Source organism: Ipomoea triloba, chromosome 4, assembly GCF_003576645.1.
Source record: "Ipomoea triloba cultivar NCNSP0323 chromosome 4, ASM357664v1".
Taxonomy (NCBI): domain Eukaryota; kingdom Viridiplantae; phylum Streptophyta; class Magnoliopsida; order Solanales; family Convolvulaceae; genus Ipomoea; species Ipomoea triloba.
In genome coordinates this window covers 33,942,133-33,958,522 of record NC_044919.1, presented here as the reverse complement: position 1 = coordinate 33,958,522, position 16,390 = coordinate 33,942,133, and the positions used below count along the sequence as shown (strand labels likewise).

Genomic DNA, 16,390 nt, shown 5'->3' with positions numbered 1-16,390 from the left:
TAAATTTTTATAAGATAGTATTTTTTTATATAATTTTTCAATCATTTTTCAGTATAAAGAATCTAAGCTCCCACTATTAGAATTCGAATCTGACCGCCCATTTAAAATTGTAGCCGAAATGTCATCACACTACATGATAATTCGCAAAAAGAATAATTTTACATGTACTCTCATTCTATACTCTCATTTTCTACTTCCTAATATGTGGCATGCTTTGATCGCTTAATATAAGGGATCATAATTTTTATCTACTTTTTTTCTTCTAATAAAATTTGAACACTTAGGGGTGTTTGGTTGGATGGAAAATCTTTTCAATGGAAAAGATTTTCCATGAAGTGGAGGAAAATGTGTTTTTCCGTTGTTTGGTTGGATGGAAAATGTTTTCCATTGGAACTTGAGTTCCTAAAAGTTAAGGAAGACAAATTCTTAGTTGGAAGGTGGTATTTTGTTTTCCATGGAGTTTGGGAAGAAAGTAGACTATTTTACCCTCATCAATAATAATATAATATATTATCACTATTAATTGTTAAGGACATATTGGTCTTTATATTCATAATTCCTTACTATTCCAAATCCAACCAAACAATGGAATTCATATTCCCAGTAATTTCTTTTCCACCAACCAAACAATGGAATCTATTTTCCTGGTAATTTGTTTTCCATGAAATTTGAATTCCATTTCCTTCAAATATTTTCCAGCGAACCAAACGGGCTGTTAGTGAAAGTAAAAGTTAAGAGTAGGTTTTTAGAGTTTAAGTAGTATTTTTGTTATTAAAAAAAAAAAAGAAGAAGATATACAATAAAATGGGGCAAATTTTTATTGATTGATGTCACTTTGTTCAATTTATAATTTCATTCTCTTTTTTTTTTATTTGTTTAATTTTTTACTAATCAACTTTCAAAATGTTTCATATTCAATTCAAAATGTCAATAAACTACGATGCACGGGAACTTCAGCTCCAAAACTCCATTTTGCAAATGTTTCGATGCTTTTTTTTTTCCTAATACAACAAAAGTTGGTAAAACAAATTTAGGTTGTTTCGTAAATAATCACAAAATTAGAAATGTGTCTCCAATTGTAGAAATATTTGTATGCTTTACCATTTCTTTTAAAGAACATTTTAAAAATGTGTCTCGAATTTAAATTATTTAAAGTTGAATAGTCTCATTATTTTATGAATAATGAGTTTAAAGTTAACACAATAAATCTAAATTTGGATGTAAATTATTATTATTGAATTTATGAGAAACAGGATACGATGTTTTAAAGAGACATCCTTTTTCATATCGGTGTGGCATGCATTCAATTAAGTCATATATGTTACGTACAAATTATTTCTTCAAGTTTAAGATTGTTTAAATGATGGAATGGCAACACACGCCACACGTTTTCTTCGGTGCTTTGTATTTATCTACAAAATAACAAAACTAATTAATACGGACCATCATTTTTCGGTAACGATTAACATTTTCCTCTTTGGAGTTAGAATCCTAATTGGGCCTATGTATAAACAATTTGAGGAGGAAAGGGATAGAATTAGGTCAATTTTAACGGCAATTGTTATACCCTGCACCACGGTGCACATAGCAATGTGTACCACGTACGTAAAACGACGTTGTTTCGGTGTTAGTAGACGCGGACGCGAATGACTTAGGGAATTCATTATCACATAAATACAGAGACCGGCCGAAACGGGAAACGTGATTTCCAAAAAAAACAGGCGATTAGTTTACAATGCTCAAAATGACGTCGTTTAGGTACGTGGTGCACAGTATAATTTGCTATTTTAACGGGTTTTCCCCTGTTTTTTTTTTTAATACAACTTTATTATTTTTTAGGAAAAATGTCAAATAAGTTCTCAATTTTATTTTTATTTTTTAAAAAAAAAGTCAACTAGGTTCCTAAACTTTTTAAAGTAGTAATTAAACTCATCAACATTGTATTTTAATGTAATGAAGTCCGAAAATCAGTTAGTGACCTGTTATCACATGTCACTAGAGTTCTGGTTAACATTCCGATAAACTCCGACGATATTTACAGTAATAAAGTGATTGGCGACGAATTATATCTTAAACTCCATGAACCTATCTATATGATGATGAAGAGGTAAATTGAGTCAATCTAACTATGAGCCAAACCCAAACTTCAATGTTCGTGGCCGGAACTAAGTTTTCATATTGCCACTAAAAACAAGTTTTAAGAGATTCTTTTGTCGACTAATACCTTAGAGACATTGATACGCCTTTGTTAATTTCGAGGCGATATGAGAAAGAAGAACTGAATTCATATGATATAATTTTGATTTTTGTCAAAAAAATGTAAAAGAAATAAGAAAAGAAGGTGGAGTAAGCCGTCCAATTTGCACATCCAGCGGATATGCATTTTCGCTCATCCGTTGTGCACTTGTGCTGGGGACCACTTTGATTTTTTATTATCTTTTTTCATAATTTTGAATTTTTATTTAAAAGTCTTGAATGTTGAAAATTTCACGTGGCATGACTCCACCAAAACTTTGTCAAAACTATAAAATTAGCATATTAAGATTGATTAACTATGAAATCATAATATTTCTTTTAGTTACATTTGATTAGATATCGAATAAATTACCGTGCACCACATATTTATTCCCAGGGTCTCGGACTCTCGGTAGTATTTTACTTTTTAAATTAAATGACAATAATTACTATTTTATGTTTTAAAAGTTCAAGTCAGAATTAGGTTGGTTTAAAATTTTAAATAATAATAGTGGCATTTGGGGTTGTGCTTGTGTTCAAGGAGATGCTTCAATTCTGAGCAAAGAATGTTCTTTTTGATTCCCTTGCCGATAGAGGACAGGCTTATGCTTCACAGGCCCAAAAAAAAAATCTTTTATATTCCAAAGGTAGGAGCAGACTGAAGAGTGAGAATATTGCTACCAAATGCCCCACTCTCTTCTATTCTTTTATTTATTTATTTATTATTATTATTATTATTATTATTATTATTATTATTATTATTATTATTATTATTTGCAAAGGAATCTCCAGAGAGCTAGCAGATATCCTCATTTTGCATTCATGCATGCTTCGCTGGAATTTATGGTTAGTTAATGTTTTTCTTTTTCCTATTGTGTTTAGTGTTTACCATCTTCTATTAGAAATGCTTTGCTTTCAACCATATTTAATTTGTCACAATTTGGCTCATCTATACCACTATTACTATATCACATCTGAAAATATGGATAACAAATGATTCAACTAAAGCCATGTTGAAAATCATATAAAATAACTTTTTTTTTTCAATTCCCTTCCTCTTTTTCCTACCTGAACTGAAAAAATTGAAAGATAAACCATTTTGTTGGGATGCTCTAAGCTAGTTGGCACTCCATAACTAATAAGTTAACCATAACTAATGCAAGTTGTTAAAAGTTAGTTGAAAAAATTGATGGTTGTTAAGCTACCTATTTGAATTTAATTTGATGTGCTTAGTAAAAATGGTTATTGAGGTTTAAAAGCTTATAGCTCAGTACAATTATATTATCGTCAAACATGTTAACAGTATTCTATTTGTGATCTAGTCTTCAGCTTGACTTAAACTGTATAGCATGTATTTAGGGATTAGTTAGGCTTCTCATCTAAAGTGTAATCTGTATCGTTGTTGAACATTGAATCTGACAATACATCGGTTCGTTCATTAAACATACTTCCATAAAAATTTTAAAAGAGTACCTATACCAATAAATTTGAATATCATGGAGAATGTTTTGCATTCTCTTCCAACATCTTAATTATAAACCCTTGTTCTTATCAAAACATTAACAATTATGGAAAAAATTTTCATGGAATAAAAATAAATTTATCAATATAGCAAAACAAGCATATAGATTCATTATTGTACAACTTCATTGCGTTTATATAAGAATTATGTAAATGTACTAAAAATTAATGGGCTTCAAGTCAAAAGCAGCAAGTAACCCTGTTGAGAAGGCAAAATGTGAAAACTTTTACCCAACTAGTATGGGATTAACAGTCAATTTTTGTTTTTTTTACAAGATTTTAGGTACACAAGTGCATTGGGTTGCTTAATAGGATATGATGATAATTGACAACGCTCAAGTTGTAAAACACATAACATAATTAGTGATCACATAAAAGTTAATTAGCGAAAACAATAGGAAAACAGTTTAGAACTCCTTAAATATCTCTGTAATACTCATTGTGGTGCAGGCGGAAGGCCCGAAAGTGGCATAGACAAGCTCTGGTGGCTCATTTAAACTATTATAGGAAGTGCAACACGGGAATAATTTAAAAAATCGAATGATTTTTGTGTAGAAATTGGACCCATGTATGTAGCTTTACATGGGTGGGATATTTTCTTAAAAAGAATCTGAAAGAGCAGTCTGGCTCTGGTATTTTTCCTCAGCTTGCAGTTGGTTTTGACATTGCCTGCTTGATAGCTTCGGCATATGTTCTGTGTTGGTATGTGAGTGTGGATTCAAGCAAGTCCCATAAGGAAGTCTTTGGATTCCAGCCTGGTCATCACACAATCCAGCTGTTAGATTATACTCTTGAATCTTAGAATATGTTTATTTACAGAAAATAAAAAGGTTGGGGAAGAAAGGAAATACCAAGCTGTCTGTTGATTATGGTCATGTCTGGAATTCTCTTGTCACTGTCATCATACCCCTCGCCGTAGAATTCTTTAGAACTTACATCAATTGTTGGTGTTGCCAGGGAGACTTCACCGCTCACCTTTGAATATACCTAATGTATGTAATGCATGGAGAAGAGCCCGCTAAGCACAATTGACACAGACATGTGATATACCATTCAGCTTACATAAGAAAATTCATTCACTTCACCTGTGTCATCATTTCAGCAAGCTGCCTCACTGTAACTTCATTGTTAGGATTTCCCACATTAAAAATATGGCCATTAGCCCTAGCAGGATTTTCCTGAGGATATAATTAGACAATGAGCGCAAATTTTTTTTATGTGATAAACAGCATATCGACATTAAAGGGACAAAGGAATTGGACCCACAATCATCAAAACAACAGCTTCAATGGCATCCTTGATATAGACAAAAGTTCTCTGGGATTGCCCTCCATCAACTAGCTTCAGTGGTTCACGCCTCAAAAGATTCTGAGCGACAAAGAGTCGATATAATTAAAACATGAAATGCCAAAGGGTTAATAAATGCAGTTTCTACCAACCAAAGAAGCCATACATTACTGAAGCATGCCAAAACTCTTGGAACACCCTCACTGGGACCATCAATGCCTGGAATGAAATCCATCCTGGGACCAATCCAATTAAAGGGCCTCACAATTGTAAATTCTAGGCCATTCTCAGCACCCTCAGCTGTTAAAAAAAAAACACTTAAGTGAGAAATATTGACAAGAGTCAAATTTCATAACAGCCAGGTCCAGATTCCAGAGTAAGAATTCACGCACCATAAACCAATCTCTCAATCAATTGCTTTGCACATGCATAGGACCATCTTTGCTTCTCAATTGGGCCAAAAATGCAAGGGGAGGCATCTTCCTTAAGGACATAATAGGCAGGATCCTGATATAGTAATATACAAGTTCAGTAAATGGTATTGAAATTTTCAAAAAGATGTAGTGTCCTCAACAATTTTCAAGCTGCATTATAAACTACCAGAAAAGGAAACAATTGGCATATGTAAATTTGAACTTGATACGTCATATTGTGAATAAAAATCACAGTAACTATTAATTCAGTGTCTAGTACCGAGGGTGCAGTGTTCACAAATCACATAAAGAATTCAGTCATTCTATTCCTATATAATTTCAGTTATATGATCTTTATCATATAAAAGCACATTAAATATTTTTAACTGACAAAACATACCCATGAAATTTTGTAGGATTTCAACGCATTATTAAACTAAGGATAAATCTATTCTCAGGAACATGTATAGCTTACAAATATATGTCTTATACATCTGAAATTTTGAATAGCATATTAGATTCACCCATGATTAACGGTTGTTACTAGTCTTACAAGTTCATGAGATGCCAACTCATTATTGTAGTGAATGCATTTTTCATGGCAATTTAATCAAAAGATACCCTAGTATGCTCAATGTCTGAAAGGCCATTCATACTACAGATCAGAAGTGGTTGACTCACACCTAAGCTAAGTATTATGCAGATCTCAAACAGTACAATTTGCAATGATAAATATATCGCAGCTTTCTTCATTTGAGAAGGAAAGATAATCCAGAATATCATCCAACCACTTTAAAAGTGGCTCATTATTCAGTAGTTCAAGTTCAATACAAGAATGACTCTAGAGAGTGTAAGCTCACCTGCCGCAATGGACTATCCTTGGGTAAAAAGCAACCTATTGTTTTCCCATAAACTTCACAAGTGGAAAAGTGAATTAGTCTTTTGCCATTCTCGGAACAGTACTTAACCTGAAATCAGAAATCCAGTGCCAGATCATCAACTTCAGATACTTGATCCAATCTAGGTCGGTAGGCTATCAACTTCATTAAAAAATAATAAAAGTCCCTTTTGATAGCACCAACAGAATCAAAACCATCCTATTCAACCGAATCCAACTAAGTAGCAAAGCAGATATATGCATACCACAGGCAAAGCATCAATGAAGTTGCTATAAATTGTGTCCAGAGGACGAGTGTTGTAATCGGCTGGAGTGCAGATCGCAGCAAGATTTACCGTCTACATCACAAGCAACACACGAAATTAGGAAACTCATACTCTTATGAGATCCAGCATTAAAAAAGTCAAGACCAAACTGCATTACTACTATTACCGGTGGAAAGTACAGCAAAAAAAAAACAGAGCAAGGTCTACTAAATTACTAAAACATAAACAATAAGCTCAGTATCAATATAAACAGTCGAAAAACACATAATTCAACAATAAGTAAACAAATGCGAATATTACTAAAATAATCAAAGAGAAGGAAAAAGTAAAACAAAAATGTACAAGGTGAGAAATGACCGAGAATTGCAAAATTTAGAGAACTCGGAGGAGAAGCGAGAGTTGATTTCACAGAATCCAAAGCACAGTGTGGAAATGCGGAGGCGAAACTAAAGAGGAAATGAGAGGGAGGGAAAATTACTAGATCTGCCATTTTGATGAGGCCTTCGAGGCGAGAATCGTTCTTAATATTGAGGCGGTGGAACTGGATTCGATCCGCCCAAGGGAGGGAGGCGGGCTCTAGGAGGTGCTTGATCTTGTCATTGTACACGTCCACCGCCAGCACCTTGTGCTGCGTCTCCGACATGAGCTTCTCGCACAGGTGCGACCCTATGAAACCTCCGGCGCCAATCATACATATCGTTATCGGCTTTATCGGATTCCCGTCCAGATCTACTCTCCCGGCCATTTCCGTCGACACAAGCTCCGCAATAATTATCTTCTCTTCACACTTTCACGAACGCTGATATTCCTGTATGTATATCAGACTTTTGCCTTCTGAGTTCTGACTCACTCACTCTCTCTAGATTTCGTGTTTGACGGTGGTGAGGGAAGAGAAAGGGATTCGGTATTTAAAGCAGGAAAAAAGCGAGGGAGGGGTGGCCCGATTTCATTAACCGCGTACCAGTTCATATCGTATTATCGTTATCTCAGGCGCGTGCTGCTATTTGTACGCGCCGCAGCACGTGAGTGAACATGGGAGACAGAGAGACGAATTTAGTATAAAATTTTGAGAAACCGAAAAAGAATTTTTTTTAAACGATTTTCTGGTATTTGACGGAGGACAGTGACGGCCATTAACGGTGCCTGACAAGGGTGCTGCTGCTGCCTGCAGTGAAGGTGGCGGTGTAATGGATGTTAATTTTACTATAAATAAATTGATGAATAAGCATGGTGTAATCGTGATATATATAATATTTTTATTTTTATAAGTTTATAGAAAAGTATTATATAAAAATATTACATGTTGACTTATTCTAGATTGATATAATGATATGATGTTAGTATTGGTCTTACCAATAAAAATTAAAATTTACATTAATGGCGATTTGGTAATAAAAAAAGTGATAATTCTATTTTTATACGAGTTTAAATGGCAACATCATTATTTTAGTAACTAAGCGACAATGTATACCAACAAGAAATTAGGAATTATATTCGCATGAGTAGCTTAATTGGTTCTTGAATGGCAGATTGTAAACAATGAATCACGCAAACATGGAAACATTGTTCATATTCAACCCTCAAAGCAATTTGAAATATGTATTTACAATAATATTGTGTTGTGGATCAGTCCTAGAAGCAATGTGGTTGGACTTGGTCCATTGGGAAATCTCCTCCATGAATGCAATACTTATTAGTTGCAAAAGAATTGGAATGTGAAGTGCATTCATGTCTTCATGGAGCATAATTAAGTTGCTAATTGACTTGCTAAAAACGATAGTAGTGTAGTATCTTTAGTGTTCTCTTGTAAAGTTGACTAGTCTTCTTCAAAAAGACGGAATAGGGGTCCCAAGTATTCCTGGAGAATAATTTCCTAATTGTTTTGTTCTTGGGGCTTATCCCTTTCCTAATTCTAAAAAAAAAAAAATTAAAAAAATTAAAAGCTATCTACATGGAACAAGAAAATGATACACCCTTTTAAAAAATGTATTATGATTTTTATTACATAAAAAGTTGCTAATTGACTTGCTAAAAACTTTTATTACATATTATGATTTTATTAACAAATATTGTGACCTTTAAAAGAAAATCAATTAGAGCATAATTTTATTTTTCTTTGATAGTCAAACACTGAAAATTTGTAAAACTAATTTTCAGAAGTTATTTTTTGAATTTTCAAATTGATTCTAAATATTTTAAAATTTTTAATTTTATTTTTTTATAGTATATTGGTATGATTATTACAATAGTTAATTAATTAAAGACAGACGAGTACATCTAATTAAGTAATTAGATGTGATTGTATTCTACACATTACTTTCAAGTTTCAATAATGGGGTTGCTCTAATAATCTATCTGTAACTTCATGTCTTAATATAATCTTAATAGCCAAGAATGCACAGGAATATTGCGCTCAATTATACAGGGTAATAAACGAAAGGCGACAGTTAAGCTACAGACTCGCATGGCTGCTTGCCTGCTTGGACAGCGCCATGCCACTCTATAACCTGAAAATTCAGAATTCTGAAGCTGTAAAAATGGAAATAAATCAAATAATATCATCATGCCATCTCCTTGAACAACGCGCTTTTAGCCCATCATTACTTTCATTAGTCATACTCATTTTAGTTCTTTTTTTTATTATTATTAAATATTGCCAAAAACACACTTAATTTTAAAATAAAATGTAATTTTTGGCATAAAACAACAAATTTATGAACCTCTATTTATGTATATATTTTTTAATTAAAAATGCCTACTAAAAAATAAATATGAAATATGAGTCAAATTGTAAATTCGCAATGGAGGACACAATTCAATTAGTTGAAATTTAGATTTGCATAATTAATGTCATGCTTGCTTTCGTTCATCCCTATAGCATTATAGCAATATGAGTTGTGTTAAGTTAGCCTAATCCCAATGTACAATCATGCTTGTTAAACTAGTCTTGTTGTTGGGTATTCAAAACTCATATTTAAAGAACAAGTAATATTTTTTCAACACAACTAACTCTATTATAATAGAGTATCTTTTCATAACTGAGTCAACTAAAACTAAGACTTAAACCCAGAACTTCCCATATAATAGTGCAACTTAGTACCACTAGATCATAAAGTCTTGATAAAAAAACAAATGATATGTTAATTTTTTTAATTTATAATTTAACTATGATGTCTTTTTCTTTATTACTTCTTCAAGAATATTTTATACATAGTACTTTCTGAAACATTTAATTTATGGCACAACACTAACATCACGTTTGGTTCAAAGAATAAAATAAAAGAAACATAATAGAATACAAACAGAAATAAAATATAAATACTATTATATTGTTTGATTTATGAGGGGAATAAACATAGCAGTATATGAAGAATCCCCACTAAGGCTCGAACCTATCCCCTTTTATATGAGCATGTAACCAGGTGTCACTAGACCACAAGGCCATTAGCAGAAATGAATATAATCTAAATAACCAAAATACATTTTGTTAGCCATGTGACATTTAATACATTTATATTATATAGTTATATTTGTAGTGGCTGTTAGTTAGTCAATAATGAACTCCTATAGGTTAGGAGAGTTTTATGCTAACTCTCATATAGGAACTCTTTCAGTCTTGTAATTCAGTTATCAAGAATTATCTACACTCATCCATTTATTCAAAATAAACAAAGATGAAAAAAACTGAAATGTAGACAAACTGTTTTCAGTTTGTGTACAATATGTATACTTAATTATCACATACCAATTGCGCGAATAGTCCAATGCTCAATGTGTATTTTAAATTAGTGTTTCAGAATTTATCAAAGTATTATTCATTATTCTGTCGCATATCAATGCAAGATTATCAAATTTTTTTATAAAAGTAAATATTTTAAGAATGACATGTGGCATAATTTTTCATAACATTAACTGGTACAATAGCAGTTTGAGAAGGAAACACCCTCATTGGATAATATTCAAGCATAATTTTTGCAACACAAAGCCCTATTAATTGGCGTGACTTGTGATTTCTCTTATTGTCACTTCCACCAGAAATGAACTCTTGATTCTAATTAATTGACCAAAGCTAATGTTAAATTTTATATTGTATATTTTTAATACACTCTAACATATCCATAGTATATGTTTAACAATTATGTTAAATTTAATTGGGATGAGGTTCGAACCTAAGACCTTCCTTATGAAAATCAATGAGTAAGTTAAGAATAATAAATAGTTAACGGAAGATTGCATTACTAAAGTTGAACGGAATGTAGAGGTATTTAAAAAAAAGAGTAAATCATATAATAGAGGGTAAAGTATGAAAAAAAATACTAAAATCAAAATATTATGAACCATTTATTTCAACAAACAATTACACGAATATTTTTTAGTTTCCGATAGGAGCATAACTTTATTATTGACTCTTATTAGATTTGTAGATCTGTAGATAAATAAGTTTTCTAGGACAATAGAAACTCATAGCAAATTGTCTAGCTCTCTACTTTTCTCATAATTTTAATTTTTGTTGGCTAGTTATCATGATGTTACTTTCTAACTCAACACTTTCGAAATCTTTATTCTAATGCAACAAAAACCAAAATAATTTACCAAAGTGAAGCGGTCATAAAGGCAGCAAACGTAACCCCACTTTCATAAACTGATCGGAGTTATGGTACTGATGATGAAGTGGGGTGCATGGCCACTTTAACTTTGGTAATTTATTATGGACTTTTATTGTATTGCCATGGAAATCAACAAACCTTAAGCTTTTACTATACAAAGTCAAACTCCAAAGCATAAATGCCATAATGCATTTAGCACTTAGCAGAGGCAATTACTAAGGTAATCAAAAATGGTCACAGCTTGGAGACCAGAGAGGCTTTGCCACAAACTCACCATGCAACGCAAAATGGCAAGACGTCTTGACAAATGTCCACCATTCAAATCTTACTCTGCAACCATGTAATGTAATAATGTTTTAATTTCTTTTTGAAGGAAGTGTAATGTTTTAATTGATTAAGAAAAAAACATAAATTATTTAATATTCATAGCGATATGAATGAGATATCATAAATCTCTTTCAATTTAATATTCGTAGAGGTATGAGTGAGATATCATGAGTCTCTTTCAATTTAATGTCCGATCACTAGAGTAATCCTAGTCTCTAATTTCCGGCCTCAAGAGTCACCTTAGAGGATGTAATCACATAAATGCTAGTTCCAATCCCTGCCCTAAAAGACACTAGATCATGTAAATTCGAGTCACATGAGTAGCCATTCACTCAATTCTGTGCCTTACTATGTGTACAAAGAGTCTAACCCACACACTTCTCTGCCTTAGGGAGTCCAATTCCTACTTAGGGCCGGGGTCTAATTCCAAGTAAAGGAGTCCAACTCCAATAATGTTTAGGTGAGGTTCGAACCACCACTCGACCTCCTGTTGCGAGCCAAATGATCAACCGTACCGTTATGCTAGCTCCGAAGGCACACAAATTCCTATTTTACCACCCTTGAAGTCTAACTCAGCAAGTATGTAATTAAGTTTTACTTGACTAGAATATACTTTTTTTTTTATTTGGATTCTCCTCGGTTATATCTCGCCTTCACAACCAAGAGACTCTTAAATGGAATCCATTTGTTGTTTTTCGGCTCCTTTTTAGTTGTTACATTCACCGGCCCTCAGATGGAAGGAATCTTGGGACTTCGATGATATATGATGTGTTAGCTGGTCTTGACACTCCCCATGTCTTCCTCTTCACCACGTGGTCGCACACCCTCTGTAACGCATAGTACAAGTGCCCATCACTCCCTACTCTCGCATTGCATCAAGCCTTTAACGGACAAGAATTTAAACCCCTTCTCTGTCTCTCAATTTCCCCATTATTCTTCCCATTAGTTAGTTTAGTTAACTGTGTATATATATTATATGGTCTTCTATGAATTCTTGTTGTCTTAAACTATGGGTTCTATACTTAGATTCCGAAAGCTGTGTTATGTTGAGGCGGTGAAGTGTTCGAGTGGGAAGCGAAATGGCGATGAGAAGAAGCGAGAAAATGTTGAGAAAGTGGGGAAGAAACAGCAGCGTAAGGAGGGGAGGTGCATAGATTCGTGTTGTCGGGTGATTGGGTACCTGTGTACAACGTGGTGGCTTCTTTTGTTCCTCGGCAACTTTTTGCCTGGACTGAAAGCGCCTGCTGATTCTCCCGGCGCGCGGCTCAAACGCGAGGGGTTGACGGGTTTTCATCCCGTGGTTTTAGTCCCCGGCATTGTCACCGGCGGCCTCGAGCTCTGGGAGGGCCGGCCTTGTGCTCAGGGCTTGTTTCGTAAGCGCCTTTGGGGTGGCAGCTTTGTTGAAATGTTCAAAAGGTTCGTGTTTTCTTAACTGTTTTTTACTACCACTTTCTCCTGAATATTAGATGGTGTGTGAATACAGGAGCTGTGGGAGGACTCTATTGCTTAAAAAGCCTACATGCCATCAATATAGTTAGATATTCAGTTAGCTAAACTGAATATCCTAAGTTGTCTAAGTGACTAAATTACTAATAGAGCCGTTAGCTTTAGTGGCCTCTGCCCAACATGTTTTATGGTTGAATTAGAAAAGTTTAAGGTTTGATGATTTCGATGTTGAATTATTCAATCAGGCCATTGTGTTGGCTGGAACATTTGTCTCTGGACAATGAAACAGGGCTTGATCCTCCGGGAATTCGGGTTCGTGCAGTTCCAGGGCTAGTTGCAGCTGATTATTTTGCTCCTGGATACTTCGTTTGGGCTGTGCTGATTGAGAATTTGGCAAGAATTGGGTATGAACAGAAGAATATGTATATGGCTGCTTATGACTGGAGGCTTTCTTTCCAGAACACAGAGGTTTAATTTACTGATCCCACCTTCTTTAATTTATGAATGCACAAAATTTTCTCTTTGCATGTGTTTCTACTTTCTAGTCTAGGAATAAGCCAGATAGCATTAATTCGATCTAATAGTAAATGCTGGCTGCACTTAATTTGGGTAGGTAACTAATTAATCAATCATAGAAGAACAACTTTTGAATGTAATTTCTGTTTAAAACTTGTGTTTCCTCATATAGAAGAAGACAGACAAAAACTTAATTTAGCTAGTGTTAGGATCAAACGCTTACCACTATGCCAAAATGTCGTGATTTGGCTTTGATACTGTTTGTTAGAATCAAGCGTTTACTATTACATATGCCAAAAGTTATAGCTCCTAGTAAAGATGTAACTTTATTTTTTATTTTTTTTATAGACTGCTACATATTTTCGAGATACTAGATGTTAGACTTGGCCTTTTAAGTCATTTACCTGCATCTGCCCAACAAACTCCACCCACAAGATATTAGACTTAACTTTTACCGCCTCTACTCAACAATTATTTTTTTTTCTTATAAACATAATAATTTTTGAGTTAGGTAGAGGCTACTCTAATGCATTTACTTGTGATTGGGAGCAAACAGGTAAGGGACCAGGCTCTTAGCAGATTAAAGAGTAAGATTGAGCTAATGTATGCGACAAATGGTAACAAAAAAGTGGTGGTGGTGCCTCATTCTATGGGAGTTCTATATTTTCTTCACTTCCTTAAATGGGTTGAATCCCCTCCTCCGATGGGAGGGGGCGGTGGCCCTAGCTGGTGTGCAAAGCACATCAAAGCAATCATGAACGTCGGCCCAGCATTTCTTGGTGTTCCAAGGTCATTTAGTAGCATCTTATCTGCTGAAGGGAAAGACATTTCGTTTATCAGGTTAGTCTTTTCATATTTTTCTCGTGTTTTCAAAGGCCCTCAACGGCCCAACTTTAAAGGCTCTCCACGCCTCATAATTCAACAGACAAGGTCAAATGCTGGTGCATACAAGGGATCTGCTCACTTTGGGCATAATCCCCATACTACTGCTGTCAAGTTTCGAACAGTGAACTTATTGAACCAGTGAGCTAAGCTCATGCTGGTTCAAAGGCCGTTACTTGTCTCACTTATTAGTTGCCTATTATAGCATTAGCACCCCTTATTTGATCTGTTATATTGCAAGAGTAGAGTGGATAAGAGATGCAAGTTTTACCTAATATAATGCATTTGGTATTCATTGGTTTGTATTTGCAGATCAATGGCTCCTGGTCTATTTGATGAGACATTTCGTCGGTTTCAAACAATGGAACATGTCATGAGGGTATCTCGAACGTGGGATTCCGTTGTTTCATTGATTCCTAAAGGAGGGGAGACCCTTTGGGGTAACTTGGATTGGTCACCCGAGGAAGAATACAATTGTAGTTCAGTGACAAAAAAGTACCAGCTGACTTCTATTTTAAGTAACAGTAACAAAACCGATCTTAGGAGTTCCCAGATAAAAGCGGCAACTAAATATGGGAGAATAATTTCATTTGGGAAGGCATCCTCTGAATTACCCTCCTCACAACTTTCCATTTTTGATGTACAGGTATTTAATCAGCCAATTTATATATATATATATATATATATATATATATTTAAATCCACCACTGTCTCTAAAGAACAGTTGCAGATAACTCAACTGTTCCACAACAGTTGTGGAAAGTCCAAGGCGACAGATGGCGACCATGGTATCCGCGCCTGTTGTACAACAGTTGCGAAAAACTTTTACAACAGTAGCGGATTAGATGTTCTGTACTAGTGAATATAACTGATTATCCTATGTATGAATAGGAAGATGTGCATCAAAGTGTGCCAAACAATAGGTGTGGAGGCGTGTGGACAGAATATAACCAAATGAGTAAGGCAAGCGTCCAGAAAGTGGCTGAAAATAAAGCATATACAGCAAAAACTGCAATAGATCTTCTGCGGTTTGTGGCACCCAACATGATGAAGCGTGCCGAGTCACATTTCTCTCATGGAATAGCTGACGACTTAGACGACCCAAAATATAAACATTACAAGTACTGGTCAAATCCACTCGAAACCAAGTAAGTATAACAATACCAACTGTTAGCTGACTAGTTGATAACATTAATTAGGTAGAAATGTGTTTGGTAAATTAACTGTTAACTGATAGCTGTTTGGTATATGCATGAATTTCAGGTTACCTATTGCACCAGATATGGAGATATACTGCCTATATGGAGTGGGAATCCCGACAGAAAGATCGTACTTATACAAGCTCTCCCCTTCTTCCGACAGATGCAACACCAACATTCCTTTCCAAATAGACAGCTCGGTAGCTGGAAGTGACCACAACGACAAGGGCTGCCTGAGAGGCGGAGTACACTTCGTTGATGGCGATGGAAGCGTCCCGCTCCTCAGTGCAGGTTTCGTGTGCGCCAAACCGTGGCAAGGGACGACGCGGTTCAACCCTTCGGGCATCCCCACATACATAAGAGAGTACCAGCACAAACCGCCGTCTAGTCTGCTGGAAGGGAGGGGCACTCAGAGTGGGGCTCATGTTGACATTATGGGAAACGTTGCATTTATTGAGGATGTTTTGCGCGTTGCTGCAGGTTCTTCTGGTGCACAATTGGGAGGGAATAGAGTTCATTCAGACATCATGAAAATGTCTGAGAGGATAAACATCCGCCTATGATTGATTGCTACAAAGATTTGGACATGAAGTTCATTGCATCAAGGCGTGCAGGGTGAGTGTAAAGAAGTTAACATACAACTAATCACTAGGGGATTGCAGGACTGTTAAATGCTTCAAAACCTTTGATAACGTACTAGTTTATGCATGTAAGAAGGGTATTAAGCTGAATAATCTAATCCTCAATTCTCTATAACATATATATAATGAATAAGAGTCAATACCTCCAATGG

At 34.8% G+C, this 16,390-nt stretch overlaps 2 protein-coding genes across 2 annotated transcripts; one reads left to right on the top strand and one right to left on the bottom strand.

Annotated features, from left to right (window-relative positions):
- Positions 1–4,099: 4,099 nt before the first annotated feature.
- LOC116017728 (UDP-D-apiose/UDP-D-xylose synthase 2) lies at positions 4,100–7,518 on the bottom strand. The gene is made up of 9 exons (XM_031258355.1): positions 7,099–7,518; positions 6,600–6,692; positions 6,317–6,424; positions 5,436–5,550; positions 5,210–5,343; positions 5,023–5,124; positions 4,842–4,934; positions 4,608–4,743; positions 4,100–4,511 (listed from the first exon to the last, which is right to left on the bottom strand). Exons 1-9 carry the CDS (start codon positions 7,363–7,365, stop codon positions 4,399–4,401), a joined length of 1,161 nt encoding a protein of 386 aa, XP_031114215.1. The 5' UTR covers positions 7,366–7,518; the 3' UTR covers positions 4,100–4,398.
- A 5,045-nt stretch (positions 7,519–12,563) lies between these two features.
- LOC116014715 (putative phospholipid:diacylglycerol acyltransferase 2) lies at positions 12,564–16,160 on the top strand. Its single transcript, XM_031254659.1, has 6 exons — positions 12,564–12,970; positions 13,246–13,468; positions 14,073–14,356; positions 14,711–15,044; positions 15,290–15,546; positions 15,662–16,160. Exons 1-6 carry the CDS (start codon positions 12,564–12,566, stop codon positions 16,158–16,160), a joined length of 2,004 nt encoding a protein of 667 aa, XP_031110519.1.
- The last annotated feature ends 230 nt before the right edge of the window (positions 16,161–16,390 follow it).